The sequence below is a fragment of the Saccopteryx bilineata genome, chromosome 6, assembly GCF_036850765.1.
Source record: "Saccopteryx bilineata isolate mSacBil1 chromosome 6, mSacBil1_pri_phased_curated, whole genome shotgun sequence".
In the NCBI taxonomy this organism is placed as follows: domain Eukaryota; kingdom Metazoa; phylum Chordata; class Mammalia; order Chiroptera; family Emballonuridae; genus Saccopteryx; species Saccopteryx bilineata.
In genome coordinates, this window is record NC_089495.1 from 207,901,039 (window position 1) to 207,920,697 (window position 19,659).

At 56.1% G+C, this 19,659-nt stretch overlaps 1 protein-coding gene and 1 non-coding gene across 2 annotated transcripts; both read right to left on the reverse strand.

Moving 5' to 3' along the window:
* Positions 1–2,144: 2,144 nt before the first annotated feature.
* Positions 2,145–2,278, reverse strand: LOC136309789 (small nucleolar RNA SNORA66). The gene has a single exon (XR_010726430.1). It is a non-coding gene; the product is annotated as a small nucleolar RNA SNORA66 (small nucleolar RNA).
* A 9,874-nt stretch (positions 2,279–12,152) lies between these two features.
* On the reverse strand, positions 12,153–19,387 carry CPXM1 (carboxypeptidase X, M14 family member 1). The gene is made up of 14 exons (XM_066235161.1): positions 19,196–19,387; positions 17,081–17,242; positions 16,789–16,898; positions 16,521–16,660; positions 16,326–16,416; positions 15,577–15,727; positions 15,404–15,492; positions 14,961–15,084; positions 14,675–14,871; positions 14,211–14,390; positions 13,814–14,111; positions 13,492–13,631; positions 12,519–12,621; positions 12,153–12,397 (listed from the first exon to the last, which is right to left on the reverse strand). Exons 1-14 carry the CDS (start codon positions 19,371–19,373, stop codon positions 12,153–12,155), a joined length of 2,208 nt encoding a protein of 735 aa, XP_066091258.1. The 5' UTR covers positions 19,374–19,387.
* Between the last annotated feature and the right edge of the window lie 272 nt (positions 19,388–19,659).

A 19,659-nucleotide genomic window follows, 5' to 3' on the forward strand; every position in this document is an offset into this window, starting at 1 on the left:
TGGGTGGTAGAGCAGGTCCCAGAAGCTCCGGCTCCCCCACACTTCCGGTGAGCCGGTGGTGGTAGAGCAGGTCCCAGAAGCTCCGGCTCCCCCACACTTCCGGTGAGCCGGTGGTGGTAGAGCAGGTCCCAGAAGCTCCGGCTCCCCCACACTTCCGGTGAGCCGGTGGTGGTAGAGCAGGTCCCAGAAGCCCCGGTTCCCCTACACTTCCGGTGAGCTGGTGGGTGGTAGAGCAGGTCTCAGAAGCTCTGGCTCCCCCACACTTCCGGTGAGCTGGTTGGTGGTAGAGCAGGTCCCTGAAGTTCCGGCTCCCCCACACTTCCGGTGAGCTGGTGGTGGTAAAGCTCCGGGATATGGTCAGGCAGTGAATGAATGAATGAAGAAATGAATGCATGCAGATGCTGGCAGGGGGGCCAGACAGGTGTGCTCTGAAGAGGTAACAATGAAGGGTGTGGATGGAACTGTCTGTGCGGGAGGTGGTCCTTGGCCATCAACCTGTGAAAAAGGTAGTTGTGTTTTTTTGTACTTGAAATAATTTCAGCGTGAGTGTGAATTTTCCTTCCTCTGCGGGTCCCAGCTTTCATGAGACCCAAGTGACAAAAACTGCCCAGGTTGTTTCTATAGGCCAGGTGACAAAAAGACCTTTCTCAGCATCGGCCCAACCCACCCCTGGACATTTTTTCCCCCCCCCACCAGGCCAATGAGGGTGAGGGAAGGATGGAGGTAAGACACGTGGTTACTCGATCTTCAGAAAGGGAGCATCTCCCGGAAGGTCCTCTGCCTTCTTCCCGTGTGTTTCCGAGCAGAACCAGGCTGCCGGGTCCTGCATCCTACCCTGGGGGGCAGGCGGCCTGTGAGGCGGCATTGGGCTCAGACGGGGGCCCACTCTGGACTAGCTTCGTGATTCCAGGGAAGCCAGGCAGCAGCTGAGCCCAGCCTGGCGGCTAGTCTGCAAAACATCCGTCTCCCCGTCCTCATCCGTCTTGGTGGGGCCCTGACCTTCTTCCAAAAACAAAATATCTCCTAGAAAAATGAAAACTGCTGTGCAGTGGAGAAAGGATGGCTTCTCAATAAATGGTCTTGGGTCAGTTGGATACTCATAGGGGGGAAAAAGCAATTAAACTTGACCTCTATCTCACATCATACACCCAAGCCAATTCCAGGTGGACTGTGGACCGCATTGTGAGGACCCAAATGATAGAGCGCCATGCCCTTGAAGCAAGACCACAGGCCATTGGCACCACTGCACAGTCCGCTTTAGAATGAGGCAATCATTGAACACGTTTGAAGTGGTTCACGTGGGCCCCCAAAATCTCTTTTCTCTTCCGTGGGATGACTTCTCCAAATAGGAAAATGTTTACAGATCACTGTGTGTCTCTCCCCTGGAAGAGACTTCTCTTCCAGGGGCTTCTGAGCCTGGGGTGAACCCCTGCCACCTCCCCATCCACACCTTTGCACTTATACCCTGGAGCCTTCTTCCTTTGATACTTCCTCCCCCCGACCCGTGACAACAGTCCTGGGTGATGGAAGGGAATGAGCTACCAGCTTGAAGTCTGATGTCCACAAGAAGACCCCACTGTGAGGGTCCTGATGGGTGTAGGGCACTGACCACTCCTGTGGACTCAGGTCCTCCATCCCTCTCTTCACTCTCATGGGATTTTTTTTTTTTTTTTTTTTTAATGAGTTGCATGTAATATTTTTTTTTAATTTTTTTTAATTTTTTTTATTTATTCATTTTAGAGAGGAGAGGGAGAGACAGAGAGAGAGAGAGAGGAGAGACAGAGAGAGAGAAGGGGGAGGAGCTGGAAGCATCAACTCCCATATGTGCCTTGACCAGGCAAGCCCAGGGTTTCGAACCGGCGACCTCAGCATTTCCAGGTCGACGCTTTATCCACTGCGCCACCACAGGTCAGGCCTCTCATGGGATTTTTAATGACTAGATCTTCTTAAATGAATGTCATCCAAGTTATCAGTCTTTTTGTTGTCTTCTTCCTCCTCCTCCTCCTCCTCCTCCTCCTCCTCCTCTTCTTTCTCCTCCTCCTCCTCCTCCTCCTCCTTCTTCTTCTTCTTCTTTTTCTTCTTCTTTTTCTTTTTCTTCCTCTTCCTCTTCTTCTTCTCCTTCTTTCTTTTCTTCTTCTTTTTTACACTGCAGTAGGATAGAATGGACCACCCTCAGTAGCTTCTGAAGCTAATACATTTCAGTCACCACAATGACTTGGGTAAGCCTGGTTCTCGTCACTTCTGCAACATCCTGCAAAGTTAGTGATGAAGTTTGCCCCAGTCTTTTCTTCATGATTAGTGCTGTGTTTGCTTATCCTTTAAAAAAAAAAAAGTCCTTACCCATCCCCAAAGCAAGAAGAAACACAAGTTCACCTCTCACGGAGTCCTTCCACCGCCTCTGGGTTTCCAGCTGCAGGGACAGCCAGTGAGGACAGGTGGGAGGGGTCTGAGTCCACAGAGCCCCCCCACCCCCGGCAGCAGAACAGAAGAGACCTCACGGCTCTAAAGATGTAGAAGCGGCTTCCCAGCAGGGCAGTCACAAAAACAAGACCCTTTCCATTCTATTCCCCGAGAGAAAATGAGCCAAGGGTGTAAAAGAGGAAGGAAAATGCCGTCAAGGAGCAGGTCTGCGTCTCCTCGGGGCCCAGCCTCCTGGCATGCTGGTTCTCCGAACCCTTTCCTACCCATCGCCTGCCATGCCCGGGGGCGAAAGCTCCCCGATGCCCCCTGGCCGTGCAGTGGGCCCCTCAGGCTGGGTGCCCGGGCTCCAGGGCTGAGCTGGTGGTCGCTGTGGAGCAGCCGGGAGAGAGGAGGTGGTGACATCTCCCTGGCCGGGTTGGAAAGGGCTATCTATCTGGCACTGTGGTCAAGGGCCACTCCAGAGCCAGACAGCCCTCCTGAGAGTCCAGTTCCCGGTGGCCTGTCTCGGCATGGAGTGTCACCGGGAAAGCCCTCCGGCCCGGTGGCCTGTCTCAGCATGGAGTGTCACCGGGAAAGCTCTCTGGCCCAGTGGCCTGTCTCAGGATGGAGTGTCACCGGGAAAGCCCTCTGGCCCGGTGGCCTGTCTCGGCATGGAGTGTCACCGGGAAAGCCCTCTGGCCCGGTGGCCTGTCTCGGCATGGAGTGTCACCGGGAAAGCCCTCTGGCCCGGTGGCCTGTCTCGGCATGGAGTGTCACCGGGAAAGCCCTCTGGCCCGGTGGCCTGTCTCGGCATGGAGTGTCACCGGGAAAGCCCTCTGGCCCGGTGGCCTGTCTCGGCATGGAGTGTCACCGGGAAAGCCCTCTGGCCCGGTGGCCTGTCTCGGCATGGAGTGTCACCGGGAAAGCCCTCTGGCCCGGTGGCCTGTCTCGGCATGGAGTGTCACCGGGAAAGCCCTCTGGCCCGGTGGCCTGTCTCGGCATGGAGTGTCACCGGGAAAGCCCTCTGGCCCGGTGGCCTGTCTCAGCATGGAGTGTCACCGGGAAAGCTCTCTGGCCCGGTGGCCTGTCTCAGCATGGAGTGTCACCGGGAAAGCTCTCTGGCCCGGTGGCCTGTCTCTACTGCTTTCTTAGCTTCCACCAGCTTGGGAGCCTGGCTCCCCCCTCCCCAGGCCCTCCCCCTCCCCCACCCCACTCACCCAGAGCACGAGCCGGGCCAGGCCAGCACTGGCTTCTGTGGGCAAGCAGGTTTGTCTAGGCTGCTCCCCAGACCCTCCGTGGAGCTGGGCCCAGAGGGCCACCTTGCCAAGACAAACTGTGGCTGCTGGGTGGAATGCAGTGGAGCGGCCACCGAGCGGCCCCAAACCTGGCAGACCTGGCGGTGGTGTGCCCGCTGCCGGTGCCACCGCACGGGGCCTTACAGGAGCAGGCATCAGGAGACCGCCAGACACCTCTCCGCTCTTGTTGGGCGAGGCAGAGACACCCCCTTTTGACCTCTCCTGGAAAGCCCCTAATCAAACTTCAAGGGTCAGAGAAGTCCTCCAAAGCCACTTCCTTAGGGGAGGGGAGGGCAGGAGAGGCTCAGCTCAGGAGCAGAAGGCCAGGGAGAGGGGGCTGTGGGAGGTGTGTGTGCCTGTGTGTGTGCACGAGCAGGGGCCAGGGGAGGGGGCTGTGGGAGGTGTGTGTGCCTGTGTGTGTGCACGTGCAGGGGCCAGGGGAGGGGGCTGTGGGAGGTGTGTGTGTGTGTGTGTGTGTGCACGTGCAGGGGCCAGGGGAGGGGCTTCCGGAGCAGAAGAAAGAGCCCCAGTGAGGCTCTCCTTCCCCGGGTCGTGCGGCAGGAGGGGGCGCCGGGGCAGTCAGCCCCCACTGTTTCTTCGGCAACTCGCCGTGAGCCCGTTCCATTGGGTGGGATTCCCTGGATGCAGACCCTGACATGGGGAGTTGGGGGCATGTGAGAGTGTTCTCTGGAAGGAAAGGGATGAGAGGGGCAGGACTAGGCAGAGGAAACAGTCAAGCAAGAATGCGGTCTCAGCAGAAATCTGGCATGATTCCCTAAGCCCACCCCACCAGGGGCTGGATGCCCCCCCCCCGCCCCCTGCAGCCACCATGGATGGACCTTCCTTGTGGCAAGAAGATGGCTCGAACACTCCTGCTCCAGGCTTGGGCCCCAGGCTGCCAGTGTGGGCTGGAGCCTGGAACCTCTGAGTCAAGCAGCTCCCATTTGGCCAAGAAGACTCCTTAGTGGGGAGGGGGGGGTTGAGAGCCGTTAGCAGCCAGCCCTCTCTGCAGCGCTGGCTGGTGAGGATGACCTGGGTGGGACACTAAGGACCTGTAGGATACCCATCAACCTGGTGTCTCCGAGGGCAGGGGCTAGGCCTTCTTTTATGCCACCACACCTTCCTGGGTGGCAAGGACCCCCCTTCTGTCCACTCCATTCCCGTTTATGGGACTGTCCTGGGCCCCCCGACATACGAAGGGCAGGAAGCCAGCCAGGGAGATCAGATGAGGCCCAGCAGGGCTCTGCAGCAGCGGGGGACACGTGGAGCCCGCAGAGCGGTTGACTCAATCATGGTCACTCATTGGGAGGGCGGTGAGTGGCGTCTACATGGGCTCTGCCCACCTGGGGCTCTTCAGCCATTGCCACGGGCGTCTCTGAAAGCTGGCCCACCTCTTAACGTCTGTCCTTTTCCCCTTCCCGAAACCCGCTAGGCAGTCTGGGCCCCATTTCCCCTCTCTTCTACCTCCCCGATCAGGGTACCCTCAGTCACTTCCTCCGATGGGGGGGGGAGGGTGGCAATCTTCCTGTCCATCTACTTTCTTCCCAAGATGCCATCTTGGCATCAACTCCTGCTTCCCTGGGGCGTTCTCTTTCGATGCTCAAGAGCCAGGGTCCAAAGCAAAACAAAGAAACAAAAGCTACCGAGCGCTGCTCTGTGTCCGCCTCTGAATTTCCGTGACAGCCACCTGAACTCCACAGGGGCAACGTGAAGGTTGGGAGCAGGAGGGAAGAGCACAGAAACGAGAAGAGAGAGGAGGGGGGGTTCAAGGTGAGGTGGCGGAGTGTCCGGAGAGTAACGGTCTGCAGTGGGCTCTGGAAAGGGGACCCTCAGCTGGAAGCTAGTGGCAGGGGCATTAGGAAAAAACAAAGAATGTGTAGAAAGGACTTTATGCACCAACACACACACACACACACACACACCAAGAAAGCAGTGGGGCTTCCACGTTTGAGAGAATGGAGTAGATGTACCCCCCCATGTCTCCGCTAAGCGCAACTTAAAACCCTGTACATCGTATATAAATAAAACAAAAGTAAAAACGACTGTGCAAGGGGGAGAAGAGGAGGCAGGTTCTCTGGGGACCTCCGTGTCTGAGCAGGGACTCAACAGGGGGATCCCTGGGCTTGCTTTTTGCCTCGTATATCCCAGATTTGGAACAGATGCCAATGTTGTGCAAGCAACAACAACAAACAACAACACCCCCTCCCCCAGCCCCGAAACGTGCTCTTCCTAGCCAAGGGACCAAGAACGGAGCCACTTGGTAGGACAGCCGCTTTCAGACCAAGTGTTGCCACTCCAGCCCGGCCTGCGAACTGTCCCCACCTACGACCACACCAGCCAGGGGCCAGGGAGTAGCCTCCACCTCATCCTTCCAGGATGCGGGGTGGTACCCCAGCGCCCCCTCCAGAGTGATGTTCGAGAAGACCACGCAGAAAGCCGAGACTTTCACGCCCCCCTCCCTCCCCTCACCTCATCCGTGGGTTCCCACTGGCTCCTCAACGGAAACCACATGAGGAGCCTGGACTCTCCACCCCGCTCGGCGGGAGCAAGGGTTCGGATTTCTCCACATTACTGACAACGCTTGTTGATTTTTATTTCCCTGGTGACGGCCGTCCTAATGAATGGGAAGTGCTTGCTCACTGCGGTTCTGATGTGCATTCAGTTGATAATGACGTGCCCGCCTTCCGCTCATTGGTGAGCGTCTATCTTTTCTGTGTACTCCTTGGCCATTTGTGCATCTTCTCCAAGGAAATGTGTGTTCCAGTCCTTTGCTCATCTTTGAGTTGGCTTGTTTTTTTGTTCTTATTGAGATGTAGGTGTTTTTTATATATATTTTTTGGGGGGGCACTTGAATTTCTATGACTATTTTCTCCCATTCTGTGTATTGTCTTCTCACTCTCTTGTAGTCTTCTGTGGTGCACAAAAGTTTTTAATGATGGTGAAGTCTCATTTACCTATTTATTCTCTTGTTGCCTATGTTTTTTGTTTGTTTGTTTGTTTGTTTGTATTTTTCTGAAGCTGGAAACGGGGAGAGACAGTCAGACAGACTCCCGCATGCGCCCGACCGGGATCCACCCGGCACGCCCACCAGGGGGCGATGCTCTGCCCCTCCGGGGCGTCGCTCTGTCGCAACCAGAGCCACTCTAGCGCCTGGGGCAGAGGCCAAGGAGCCATCCCCAGCGCCCGGGCCATCGCGCCCGGGCCATCTTTGCTCCAATGGAGCCTTGGCTGCGGGAGGGGAAGAGAGAGACAGAGAGGAAGGAGGGGGGGGGTGGAGAAGCAAATGGGCGCTTCTCCTATGTGCCCTGGCTGGGAATCGAACCCGGGTCGCCCGCATGCCAGGCCAACACTCTACCGCTGAGCCAACCGGCCAGGGCCTGTTGCCTATGTTTTTGGTGACAGATCCAAGAAATCAGTAAACCCAATGTCAGGAAGATGTCCCCGTTTTCTTCTAGGAATTTTATCATATTATCACATTTAGATGATCGATCCAATGTTGAATTAATTGTTGTGTAAGGGTCCAATTTTATTCTTTTGCACGTCCATACTAGCCAACTTTGAGATGCGTCATAAAGCTACGGTTGTCAAGATAGTGAGGCAGGCCTGACCTGTGGTGGCACAGTGGATCAAGCGTCGACCTGGAACGCTGAGGTCGCTGGTTCAAAAAAAAAACCCTGGGCTTGCCCGGTCAAGGCACATATGGGAGTTGATGCTTCCTGCTCCTCCTCCCTTCTCTCTCTCTATATCTCTCTTCTCTAAAATGAATAAATAAAAATAAATAAATAAAAAATTTTTTAAAAATTTTTAAGCATTTAAAAAAAAAAAAGATAGTGAGGTCTTGGTGAGAGGACAGATATATACCAGTGCAACAGACTACAAATTTCAGAAATAAACCCACACAAATGGCATCTCAGTGGAGAAAGAACAGTTCTTCAACAAAAGGTGCTGGAAAAACTGGACCTTCGTATGCAAAATAATAATAATAACAAACCTTGACTTACATCTCACATATATAAAAACTAACTGAAATGGGATTGTAAATCTAAATGTCTTTCTTTTTAAAGATTTTATTTATTCATTTTAGATAGGAGAGAGAGAGAGAGAGAGAGAGAGAGAGAAAGGGGCGAGGAGCAGGAAGCATCAACTCCCCCATGTGCTTTTCGACCAACCAAGCCCATAAACCCATAAACAACATATGTCCATTTGGCTTTTGTGTTTTGCTTATTCTACTCAAAATTGTTTTCATGAGAGTCACCCACATTGTGTGTGTGTAGTGATTATTTTCATTCCTGTATACAGTTCCATTGCATAGATGTAACATTTTATTCTACATTCTATTCTTTTTAGAGAGAGAGAGAGAGAGAGAAACATTAATTTGTTGTTCCACTTATTTATACATTCATTGGTTGATTTTTTTTGTATGTACCCTGACAGGGATCGAACTCACAACCTTAGTATATCCAGACAATGTTCTAACCAACTAAGCTACCTGGCCATGGCTTACATTCTACTCTTGATGGACATTTGGGCTGGTTCCAATTTGGGTCTATTATAAATAAGGCCGCTATAAGCATTTATATACATGTATCTTTTCTCAAATGTGAAAACTATACATTGTACACAGGGGTCTCTGTGTCTTCCCTTTTACTAGACTATGCTGAAGTGTTCTTCATCTTGTCATATATGCCAAGTGTAATGTAAAGGCAAGCACCTCTAATGACACCTGGTACGGACACCATTATTTGAAGTTTACCGGCGGGAACTCCCAGGCTAAGTGTGGGCAGAATGCATATATTGCCCCAAAGTCCCTTTCTCCCCAAAATAGTGGGTTGTTAAGCCAGACAAGGCTGAAGTAATCGTTCAAAGAGCCCCAGGAGAAGGGGCCCACTCTCATTCTACTTTTACACGCTTATGCGGAAAGTAGGAGGGATCTGGGAACTTCTCGGCAACTAGACAACAGAGGGAACTTCCTGGTCAGAGGAAATGTCTCGCTGCAAGCGGAGAAAGTCCAGAGCTCGGACATCAGCTGGGGGAACTCACATGCCATTGCAGTTCTGCTGAGCGAGCTGACTGTAGGCTGCCCAGGGGACAGATCTGGGCGTGTTCCGTTACATCATTATGTAATGATGTCCCTTTCTGCCTCTGCTAACTGTCTTTGCCCTGAAGTCAACTCTGCCTGATACTAAGACAGCCTCTCCTGCTTTCCCTTCATTGTTTGCATGATACATTGTTTTCATGCTCCCTTTCAAGGTGTGTGTGTATATGTGATATATATATATATATATATATATATATATATATATATATATATATGGTCTACCGGAAAGTTCTGTCCGTTTCTATCACAACAAGTTTTGACACGTAAGCACATGTTTATTTGCTTTATCACTTAATGTATACATACTGACATAGCAAATTAACTAAAACAAAGTTGATTCAAGGTTAGTCTTATGTGTGAAGCGATAGTGTACCCATGGCTACTGATAAAGTTCATTTACGCCACTGTATTGTATACGAATTTCAACAAGAAATGCTACAGAAGCATGTAGAAATTTATTAAAAGCATTTGGTGAAGGTACAGTTTCTGATAGGACATGCAGAAGATGGTTCGAAAAATTCGAAACAGGTGATTTCGACCTTTCTGATAAGCCACGTTCTGGGCAACCATCTTTGATCGATGACGATGTTGTTAAGACCATGTTGGAGCAAGATCCTTTTCTGACAACATTGGAGATCGCAGAAAGGCTTAATTCAGCTCAGCAAACCATTTCGGACCACATTCGGAAGATAGGATTGGTGTGGAAATACTTTATTTAATAAAGTTTATTGACGGTAAGAAAAATTTGTATTTTGTTTTATTCCAAAAACGGACAGAACTTTCCTGTAGACTATATGTGTGTGTGTGTGTGTGTGTGTGTGTATATATATATATATTTTTTTTTTTTTAAATATTTATTGATTCGACAGAGAGAGCTGGGAGGAGGAACAAGAAATATCAACTCATAGTTGCCTTAGGTTAGTTGTTCATGAATTGTTTGTCACATGTGCCTTGACCAGGCAAGCCCAGGGTTTCAAACTGGCAACCTCCTGAGCATTCCAGGTTGATGCTCTATCCACTGTGCCACCACAGGCCAGGCCAATGTGCTTATATCTTTATATTTGGAGTGAGTTTATTGCAACATGTAGTCAGGTCATATCTTTGTGTGTGTGTGTTTTTCTGAAGTGAGACACAGGGAGGCAGACAGACTGACTCCCGCATGCACCCGACTGGGATCCACCCGGCATGCCCACCAGGGGGCGATGCTCTGCCCATCTGGGGCGTCGCTCTGTTGCAACAGGAGCCATTCTAGCACCTGAAGCAGAGACCATGGAGCCATCCTCAGTGCCCAGGCCAACTTTGCCCCAATGGAGCCTTGGCTGCGGGAGGGGAAGAGAGAGACAGAGAGAAAGGGGAGGAGGAGGGGTGGAGAAGCAGATGGGCGCTTCTCCTGTATACCCTGGCCAGGAATCAAACCCAGGATTTCCACACGCCAGGCCAATGCTCTACTGCTGAGCTAGCTGGCCAGGGCCACGGGCCATACTTTTTAATTCACTCTGCCAGTAAACTGTGTGCTTATGTGCGTTTTCATTGTGGATATTAAACTCTCAATCTCTTTATTTGGGGGGAGAACTGGAAGAGGTGAAGGTGGGGAGTCAAGGAGCAGAGACATGGGAGATGTGGCCCTAAACCCCTTGTGGTAGTGACCTCAGATTGAGAAACTGAGAGGCAGGGACAGAGAGAACTCAAGACACGGAAACGGCACAGCAGCCCAGCACTTGGCTGAGCTCACATAACAAAAGCCTACCCGGATGTCTCTGTGCAACAGTCTACCTGTATTTGCCTCACAAGCTGCCCTGCAAGCTGTCCCCTAAATGGCAGGAAACCACATTTTGTGGGTTTCCTGGCAAGTTCGATTATAGTTCTATTTTGCCAGTGGACTTCATAGGGCTGGAGATTACAAAGTGGAAGGAAGAAATTATTCTGCTTTGATGCTAGAGGCCCCAGGGATCCCAGGTGGCCGCAGGTCATTGTGGGCTCAACCACCAACAGCAGCAAAGATAAGACTTTATCAATGCCAGACCACCGGTGTTTATAGCTTCCGGGACTCTAGATAAAACTTCCTTCTCCCTCCCCCCACCCCTTCTTTTTCATCCAATTCTTCCAACACCTTGACGTCCAGTTGCCAGCATTATATGATATGGCCCTCTGCTTCCAACACCTTGAGTGGGTTGCTTTCCTGGCAAAACACAGGCTGACATATACCTGCCCACTTCGGCCTTAAAGAAACTAATCAGGCCCTGGCCGGTTGGCTCAGTGGTAGAGCATCGGCCTGGCGTGCAGAAGTCCCGGGTTCGATTCCCGACCAGGGCACACAGGAGAAGCGCCCATCTGCTTCTCCACCCCTCCCCCTCTCCTTCCTCTCTCTCTCTCTTCCCCTCCCGCAGCTGAGGCTCCATTGGAGCAAAGATGGCCCGGGCGCTGGGGATGGCTCCTTGGCCTCTGCCCCAGGCGCTAGAGTGGCTCTGGTCGCAACAGAGCGACGCCCCGGAGGGGCAGAGCATCGCCCCCTGGTGGGCAGAGCGTCGCCCCCTGGTGGGCGTGCCGGGTGGATCCTGGTCGGGTGCATGCGGGAGTCTGTCTGTCTCTCCCCGTTTCTAGCTTCAGAAAAATACAAAAAAAAAAAAGAAAAAAGAAACTAATCAAATCCTGCTTGTTTTGACCCATACTTTCCAAAAACGGCCGGCCAAGGAAATTCACAGGTCCAGCTGTTCTTTGGTGGCCTCCTTCTTGGCGCTGTCCCCATCCGTACGCCCACACTTGGTCCACCTCCTGTCTAAGCTGGAATCACCACCTTTATCCCACCCCCGACCGTCCGAGTCCCTGTTGACCTGCGGTGTTGGATTTCATGTGTACGTAACTCCCCCCTGTTCCCCCTCACCCTCACACTGTGCTGACTGTCTCCTCCCTTGACCGGGAGCCCCAGGTTGGGTGGGCACTGTTTATCCTCGACTCCTTGCATCCTTGGCACGGAGCGGGCGTTTCCAGAATGTTTAACAGCACTGTATGGAGCCTGCTGCAGATGTTGATGGGTTAATGAGTTGCTCTACCAACCCTGAGTTAAAAAAAAAAAAACAGAAAAAAAAAGAATCCAGGTTGGGTCCTCTTTCCACACTTTCCCCATAAGTCAATCACGGAGAGCTCGCTAGTGTGCACGGAATAGGGTCGGCGGGGGAGGGGGGCGGAGAGCTGGCCCAGGGACAGGGTCTGGGACACAGACTTTCACAGGAGCATTGGCGGAGGTGCCCAGCAGCTTTAATGAGCCTGAGCATCTCTTCCCTCCCCTTCGTCCCTCCCTCCCTCGGTTCCGGACAGGTCCAGCCTGCCCGAGGCTCTCTGGGGCTCTCCAGCCCGAGGTGTTAATCCTTCTTATGTCCCCTGAGCCGTTCCAGCCGCCTCCGGAGGTCTGGGGGCACCTTCGCCCCGGCTGCCAGCAGCTCTCGCAGTCTCTGTTTTGGAGTCTTGGTGAGGTGGAAATGGCAGGGGACAGGGCCCTCCTCAAAGGTGACCCAGCAGCTCCGAGTCACTGAGTGGTAACCTTCAGCGCTGGCAGTCACCATATAGTCCCCCGGGGTCAGCAGGCGCCAGTAGTCCCCGCCCCACGCTGAGAGGAGTGAAGAGCGAGATCAGAACCCAAGGACTCAGAACCTCTCTGCCCAGAGTCCTCCTGCACCTCCACCTCCACCTCCGCCGCCCCCTCCCGCCACACACACACACACACACACCTGTCGTGACGTCGTGGTTGATCCCATCCACGGCAATGACCGCGTCAGCAATCCCGAGCTCCGTGTCCTTGTCCCGCACAACTCCCGCGATGCCCATGCGCACCTGCGTGGGGAAAGGTTACCGAACCCTTCCGTGAGGGACCCTGACCTTCCGTTCCTTCTCCGACTCTGTTCCCCTGCAAGCCCGACTAGGCCGGTACCTCTGCTCGGTTTCTAGGGGACGACCCTCCGGTGAAACTACCTCCTGTCCATCAACGGCATCAGGGCCGGGAGAGCTATAAAGTCGGGCTTCCAGGCCTGACCTGTGGTGGCGCAGTGGATAAAGCGTCAATCTGGAGACGCTGAGGTTGCCGGTTCAAAACCCTGGGCTTGCCTGGTCAAGGCACATATGGGAGTTGATGCTTCCAGCTCCTCCCCCCTTCTCTCTCTCTCTCACTCTCTCTCTCTCCCTTCTCTATAATGAATAAATAAAATCTTTGAGAAAAAAAAAAAAAAAAAAAAGTCGGGCTTCCCCGAGGTCAGTGACCCCCCCCCCCTTACAGGCTTGATATTGTGAAACCCCTGGAAGCTGTACTTCTGGAGTCACCGCAAGGGACACGCGTTCCCCGCCGTGGAGTATGACGCGTCTACCCCCAGGCACTTGCAGCATTTGCCTAATGGGAGTCATTTCTGAGAACAGCCCTCCTGAGAACGTCTCTGGGACGATTCCGTGGAGCCTGGCTCAGCCTGCACTGGGTCTACTCTTCCCGGCTCTCGGTGTCTGACACCGCCCTGCTGGCAAACCGTGCTTCCTGTCCGGGAGCCCTCCGAGTCAATCTGATGGCCCGTGGCCTTTCCTGCGTCAGGATGCTCAGTCAAACCTTAGCTGACCCCCCCCCCCCCGCACTCCCGGCGGGAGCGGCACCCTGAATGGAGAGCCGGCCCTGAGGGAGCGCCAGGGGCAGGCTGGGGGCGGGGATCCGGGGGGTCCGACCTGTTCCAGGTAGGTGACGAGGGCTTCTTTGTTGTTCTCCCACTCCTGGGGCAGCTCGTTCTCGTGAGGGAACTTGTCACAGGACAGTTCCACGGTGATCTCAAAGCAGTTGGTATGGAGGTAGCTGAAGTCATTCATGCCTGGGGGGAGCCACAGACGTTGGAGCCCAAAGTGGACAGGTTGGGGGGGGGTCCCGCCCTCCTGGCACCCTCTCCTGGGAGACACTCCCCGGTGGGAAGGGACAGCAGCGCTGTATGTGACGGCAGATTCTTATCGGGAGAGGGTTAGGGGGACGGAGCTAACGCCACCCTCGGGCACATACTGCCGGGGACCGTGTGCCAGTCAGCCCCGTTGATGATGTTGCCGTGTAAGGAGAAGTCCTGGTTGTGGCAGGGCCGGCGATCCGGGTCCTGCATGGCCCAGTTAGTGCCGGCATAGACGGTGCTGAGCCAGCGAAACACAGCCTCGTCGGGGGTCGACGTGAGTTCCCGGGCGGCCCACGGGGTCCGAGTCATGTCGAACGGGTAGGACACCACGAGCTCTCCCCCGTGGAGGTTGGCGCTCAGCACAAAAGGGATCCGCTCCATCCACTCGATCACTGCCCGAGTTTCAGGGGCCACCTGCACCAACCGGGGCAGGTCACAGGTCAGGAGAGGGCGGGGGTCAGAGACAAGGGCCTCCAGGGTGGCCCTCTCCACCCCGGCTCCAGAAATACTCACAGTGGCATTGGGCAGAGTGTAGTAAGTAGGCAGTGGCAGGTGGTGGTTGGGGACGGTGTCGGGCACCAGCCCGTCCTCCTCTGCTTCCCACAGCGGCGTGTTGAGGTCAGCAAAATTATGGTTAAGATCAATGCCCTGCTGGGTCCAGCGGCCCTCTGCCCAGCCCACCAGCTCCGAACCCTGCCGGAAAGGAAAGGGCTTAGTCAGCCAACCAGGGGTCCCCAAACTTTTTACAAAGGGGGTCAGTTCACTGTCTCTCAGACCGTTTTGAGGGCCGCCACATACAGTGCTCCTCTCACTGACCACCAATGAGAGAGTTGCCCCTTCTGGAAGTGCGGTGGGAGCTGGATAAATGGCCTCAGGGGGCCGTAATTTGGGGACGCCTACCACTGGGTGGGTGGGGGAGGGGCAAGGGGCGCCCCGGGAGCCCCCGCCCCCACCCCCACCCCGTGCAGGCGGCTGACCCGGCGGAAGGCGGTCTCATAGCCGTCAGGGTTCATGGAAGGCAGCAGGTGAATGCGCGTCTCCGTGAGCAGCCGGGTCACCCGCGGGTCCCCGCGCAGGAACTCGCGGCACAGGAACTGCATCAGGAGCAGGAGCAGCTCCCGCCCCAGGGCCTCGTTCCCGTGCATGCCGGCCACGTACCGCACCTCCGGCTCTCCTGGGGCCGGGCGGAGGAGACCCACAGTCGGCTAGCGCCCCGCGGCCCTTCCCGGCGCCCACCTCTCCCCTGCGCCCCCTGCCCAGTACCCAGCTCGTGCTCCCCGGGACGGTCCGACATTTCCATCACGTACAGCTTCAGGCCCTGGTAGCTCTTGCCGATGCTGTAGACGCGGGTGATGTTGGGGCATTGCTCATTCACCTGCTTCATCAGCTGGAGGGGAGGGCGGGGAGGAGCGTGGCTGGGAGGGTCAGACCCCATATGACCATGCAAAGACTTAACAGAAGCCAGCAGGGGCCCACACAGACGGAGACACCATGGCACAGTCCCAGAGAGAGGAGCAGCCGTCTACGTGAAGAACGGCTCAGACAGGGAAAGTGTCAAAACAAGGGAAACTGTAGGAGAGTTTAGGGGTGAAACCGGGAGAAGGGGGGGCGGGCAGAGGGGGCAGGAGGGCAGTCACAGCCGGTTATGCTCGGCCGAGAAGGGGACCTCTTCCCTCTTAGCTTTTCAAGGGGTCATTACGTCTCACCTTCCTCATGGCTTTGTAATTATGATGCCGGAAGTCCAGAGGGTCAGAGGAGGCCGGAGCACGGGTCTCAGGGAAGAGGCCACTCGGATCTGGTGAAGGGCGAGTTCATGGTGAAGGGCGTGTTCACCGTCGAGGTGGCCCGCTGCCCACCCAGCCCTGGTCCAGCTGCCCACCTGAGACCGGGCAGGCCAGGATCTCCGCCCGGAGGCAAGACGCGCCTCCCTGGAGCCAGGTCTGGGGCAGCAAGCGGATGAAGCGAGCCACCTGGGGCTCGGGCAGGAGGTTCAGCACTGACGTCTCTGGGTCCGAATTGGCAGGGAATACCTGGGGGTGTCAAGCCCTTTGGTGGAGCTGCTCAAACACCAGCCACCTGGCCCAAAACCCAGGGCAAATGATTGCTCGGGTCTCCACACCCTCCCCATCAAACCCACCCTGGCAGACTCGGCTGGAGACCTTGCACTCGGTGTCGGACACAGACCCAGCCCACAGCCCCCCGCCAAAGAGCAGTCCTAGGTGGCCATGCGTTCTGGCTGGCTCACAGCTCATCAGAATAATATGGCCCAATGACTCGGGCAGGGGCAGCCAATCCCAGCACCAGCCAGGGCCCCCAGACTGTAGCCCGGTGTAAACAGGGGTCCATGAGATGAGGAGGTGACAGGTGACACAAAGACCAGGAACCCCTTGCCACAAGCGGTGTCCCAGCAGGAAGCTGTGAACGCAGGCAGGTTCTACAGTGGCCGGGGTCCCGAGGCTGCCTGCTTGGTGTCACCCATCCTAACAGCAACCCTCTTTCTCTTAGAACAGCCAAGTGGGCATCTGCCCCTTGTCCCCAGAAGAGCCCCAAGCCAGCCCAGCACCCCAGAGTGGGCAGGGCACCCAACGCCCAGAACAGAGGGCCCGAGGCCACCGGGCCACCACGCACCGCGTCCATCCCGCTGCTGCGGTTCCTGCTGCCCCACCAGGTCTGACTGTCGTTGCTGAACCGGACCTTGTACGAGGTGACCCAGTCGTACCTGGCAGGAGAGGAGGGGAGAGATCATCAGCGACCCTCAGGGCTCCCTCTCCAGCCCTCCTGAGTCCGCCCAGGAGTTCCCGGCCTGGGACGAGCCTGTCTCACCTCCAGATAGAGTTCCTGCCCTGGGTAATAACGCCCGAGAAGCGGACGGGGTGCCTGGCGTCCACCTGCAGCCACGGCTCGGCGTCCTGCTCCTCGGCACACCAGGCCCCGTCGTATAGGTCACCATCCTCCAGGCCTGACTGCGGGCACAGGACACGGCGATCAGGCCCAAGCGGGCAGTGTGGGGTGGGCCAGAATTTGACGGGGGGTAGGGGGGGGCAGGAAAGAAGGTTCTAAGGGTTGCCTTGGCCCGAGCCAGGGTGCTGACCTGGATATTGAGCCGTCCTCGGTGTGGTCCAAGACCAAAGGACTGGCTGCTGGATGCGTCAAACTGGTTATCTGAAACTCGCAGGGACTCCAGGCCCAAGGGCGGACAGCCTGGGGATCGGGACAGAGCAGGGACACAAGACAAGAGAGAGATGGGCAAGGCGGGTAGGAAACTGAGTCGGAGCTAGCCCAGCTTGGGGCGTGCTTCTGTTTGTGAGGTCAAGAGCTCCATTAGTACATGCGTGTCCCAGGGGCTGCCAAGCTGGGCAGGGCCTCCGGAGGGGCAGTAGTACCTGGTTCTTGCTCCTTAGGGAGGTCAAGGGTCCCTGCAGAGCCAGTGGTCACCGGGGGCTTGGCTGTCCCCAGGGGACTGGTATCAGTTATCTTCTTTCGCTTCTTCATAACGACCTTTTTCTTCTTGATGATCCGAATCCGAACATGCTTTTGTGAGGTCCCTGAGGACCGGGGAAGCACAGCACCAGGGGAGGGAAGGATGCTAAGACACTCCCGACGGAGAGACCGCCATCCCAAGAAGGCTTGGAAGCCCCCAGCAGACCCCACCACAAGTATCTAAGGACCTGAGCACGGACTTAAAGGCCGGAACGGCTGGACCTGTGGTGGTGCAGCAGATCAGGTGTCGACCTGGAATGGTGAGGTCGTCGGTTTGAAACCCCGGGCTTGTCCGGTCAAGGCACATACCAGAAGCAACTATTATGAGTTGATGCTTCCCACTCTTCCCTCCACCTTCCTCTCTCTCTCTCTCTCTCAAACCAATAAATAAAAACCTTAAAATAAATTTCTTTATAAATAAATAAAGGCCTGCGCAGCCTGATCCCAACCTGTCTCTCCAGCCACCCCCTTGGCTCCTGCTCCTTCCTGACGTGACTCCATGCTCGGCCAACCTCCTCCAGTGCAGAGCGACACCCGGCCACTGGGAACTATTTGGGTGCTCCACAGAGCTGAGTTTGGTCTCTACCTCAGACCTCTGCGCTGGCTGTTCCCTCCCCACCATGCCGTCCACCACCATCACCTCTGATTTTATTGCCCAATTCTCATTCTCCCTTCACACCTCAGGTGCCCTTCGAGGAGCCTGCCCTCCCTGGCTCCAGACTCAGTCTCCAAAAGCCCCTGTGCCACCTCCATCGTTGCATCTGCCCTCTAGGGGGCAGATATTCTGTCTTCAAAACCGCGTCTGGCCCTGCCTGGTTGGCTCAGCAGTAGAGCGTTGGCCTGGCGTGCGGGGGACCCAGGTTCGATTCCCGGCCAGGGCACATAGGAGAAGCGCCCATTTGCTTCTCCACACCCCCCCCTTCCTCTCTGTCTCTCTCTTCCCCTCCTGCAGCCAAGGCTCCATTGGAGCAAAGATGGCCTGGGCGCTGGGGATGGCTCCTTGTCCTCTGCCCCAGGCGCTAGAGTGGCTCTGGTCGCGGCAGAGCGACGCCCCGGAGGGGCAGAGCATTGCCCCCTGGTGGGCAGAGCATCGTCCCTGGTGGGCATGCCGGGTGGATCCCAGTCGGGCGCATGCGGGAGTCTGTCTGACTGTCTCTCCCCATTTCCAGCTTCAGAAAAATACAAAAATACCAAAAAACAAAAACAAACAAACAAACAAAAAAACGCGTCTGGTCTGCCTGGGTGTGTAGGCTTCCCAGGGCTGTGCCTGGGTCCTGCTCTCCCTTCAGCACAGGGACTTGCACAGGGCAGCTGCCACTCGTTCCCCACCCACCCAAGCTCCACAGGTACCTCCAGAACACACTGCACATTTTCATGTCTGGTGCCCCAGTGCCTTTGCACATGCTGCCGTTTCCTTCTTGGCTGGCCTCCTCATCAGCAATTCCTGATTCAGAGCCCCCCACCCTCTGGCAGCAAGGACTCAACATCCATGTACCTCCTCTGAGAAGCCCTCCTGGACTGCCATCCCCTTGCCTTCTTCCTCCATGTTCCCACATCTGAAAGTCAGGCAGCCTGCCTCTGCCCCTGCCTAGACAGTGCCCCATCCCCCCAGACAACCTCAGCAAAGAGTACTCTCCCTCTCTTTCTCTTGTTCCTTCCTCCCAGCCCCTGCCCTCACTCGCTCTCCTACACAGACGGTCTTCTCCCTGACTCTGGTCTCAGTTTCGTAGTCTGTGAAAACGGAAGGTTTGGGGCTGCCAGCAGCAGCATCCCACTGGCTCCTGTCCCAGGATGGCTGACTTGGTCTGACCTGGAATTGGGTTGCTGAGTCAGCATCGCTTGCAACGGTAGGAAAGCTGGCGTGTGTGTGCGTGTGTTTGTGTGCGCGTGTGTGTGTGCCTGTGTGTGCATGTTGGGGAAAGGTCGTCACACGGGGGACGCAGGAAGGGTCGGCACACTGGGAACAAGGATGTGGGGCAATGGCCCTGCGGGAGAGGTGGGTCCTGCGGAGAGCTCACCGTTGTTCTTCCCTGCGGACGGCGGTGCAGGGCTGCTAGGCAGGGCTGGGGTAGTGGCCGGGGCCTCGGTGGTCGCGGGCGGCGGCGCAAGACCCAGCACGGAGGCGCTGGGCGCCCGCAGACCCTGACCGACGGCAGGCGCGAAGGTGGCCAAGGCGAGCAGAAGACACCACCACATGGCGAAGTCCGGAGGTGCGGAGACGCTGGGCCGCGGCGGTAGGTGGGTTCGTCTTTTCCTGCCGGCGGCTCCGGAGCCCCCCGCCCCTTCCTGCTGCGGCTGCACGCCCCCTGTAGCCTCCGGCCCGCCCACAGCCCAGCTCACTGGCCCCGGACCCCGAAGAGGAGGGCTTGGGAGGGCCGGGGCGGAGCGAGTGGGGCGGGCCCCGACGGGCAGCCGGGGGTCTTTGCACTCGCCGACCATGCCCCTCCCTCTCCAGCCACCCCTGGAGTTCCCTCCCGCTGTC